This window comes from Sitodiplosis mosellana, unplaced genomic scaffold (assembly GCF_009176505.1).
Source record: "Sitodiplosis mosellana isolate CC-2019 unplaced genomic scaffold, AAFC_SMos_1.0 Smas_scaffold_5821, whole genome shotgun sequence".
Lineage (NCBI taxonomy): Eukaryota > Metazoa > Arthropoda > Insecta > Diptera > Cecidomyiidae > Sitodiplosis > Sitodiplosis mosellana.
Genome location: NW_022601063.1, coordinates 553 through 1,819, shown reverse-complemented (window position 1 = coordinate 1,819; position 1,267 = coordinate 553). Strand labels below are relative to the sequence as shown.

General features: G+C 39.4%; 1 protein-coding gene across 1 annotated transcript; it reads left to right on the top strand.

Annotated features, from left to right (window-relative positions):
• Window positions 1-6: 6 nt before the first annotated feature.
• Window positions 7-1,242, top strand: LOC129572988 (facilitated trehalose transporter Tret1-like; the record flags this gene model as incomplete). Its single annotated transcript, XM_055453123.1, has 4 exons — window positions 7-45; window positions 109-271; window positions 351-507; window positions 655-1,242. Coding segments are annotated over exons 2-4 (894 nt in total), but the record flags the coding sequence as incomplete, so codon positions are not given.
• Window positions 1,243-1,267: the final 25 nt, after the last annotated feature.

Here is a 1,267-nt window from a genome sequence, read left to right as displayed (position 1 = left end):
AGCCACTGGGAAGTGTTATATCAGCGATAATCACGGATCCCTTAGGTAGGTTCCTTCTGTATTTGCAAAGAAGAAAATGATCATTTGCGAAATGAAATTGAAAATCAGGTCGAAAGAAGACTATGATGCTGGTGAATATCCCTTTAATCATTGCCTGGTTCATGATGTACAATGCAACCAGTGTTACAGAGGTATTCATAGCGATTGTGCTGCATGGTTTGAGCATCGGTTTGATGGAAGCCCCTATCATTACTTATCTCGGAGAAATATGGTAGGTTTTGAACTTGACGACCCAATAGACGAAAAAGCGTCTTTTTAATTCATTTTTATTTGTCCAATAAATTCCTCAGTTCACCTTCATTCCGCGCCGTTTTGTTAGCTATTACAGGTATGAATGCTTCGCTTGGAATGTTCTTTGTGCTCATTTTAAACACTTTGATGCCATGGAGAATTGTCGGTTTAGTCTGCATGTTCGTGCCGATCGTAACAATCGTTGCGCTTTGTTTTGTAAGTTATACAAAATCATCGAGGACAATTTCAACATGAATTTACAAAAAATTCGGCTTAAAATTCCAAAAAATTGGATAAATGAAAAATATTCTCTTGACACATCTATTCATTTTGTAAATTTCTGGATTGAAATCTCTTCCGTAGGTTCCTGAAACGCCAATGTGGCTTTTATCAAAGAATCGAACGGTTGAAGCTGAAAAATCCTTATGCTGGCTTCGAGGCTGGGTGCCGAAAGAAAAGATTGCTAAAGAATTTGAGGCCATGCAACACTACAGCGACCGTACGAAGTTCTGTGACTCGTGCATCAAACAGAACCTGAAGTGTACACATCCGCCACCAACGATGGTGGAAAAGATCAAAGAGATGAGGCGGTCACATACGATGAAGCCATTTTTCATTTTGATGTCACTCTTTTTCATATCAGCATTTTCTGGAATATCTTCCATGAACCCATTCATTGTGCAGATATTCAAAGCATATGATAGTCCAATTCCAGTCGATCGAGCAACCGCTATTCAAGGATTTGTCAGTAACATAGCAACCATAAGCTTCATGTGTTTGGTAAAATTCACTGGCAAAAGAAAGTTGTATCTCACAATGTTAGCGGGATCACTTCTTTGTGCCGCAACTGTTGCTGCATATGGATTCGCAGTGCTACCAAGCGGTTACAATTCATTCGATCAATCGCAGCATTTCTCACTGGAAAATAAAAATCTCGCCTACATTCCATTCGTTGCCATCTATTTGTGGACTTTCT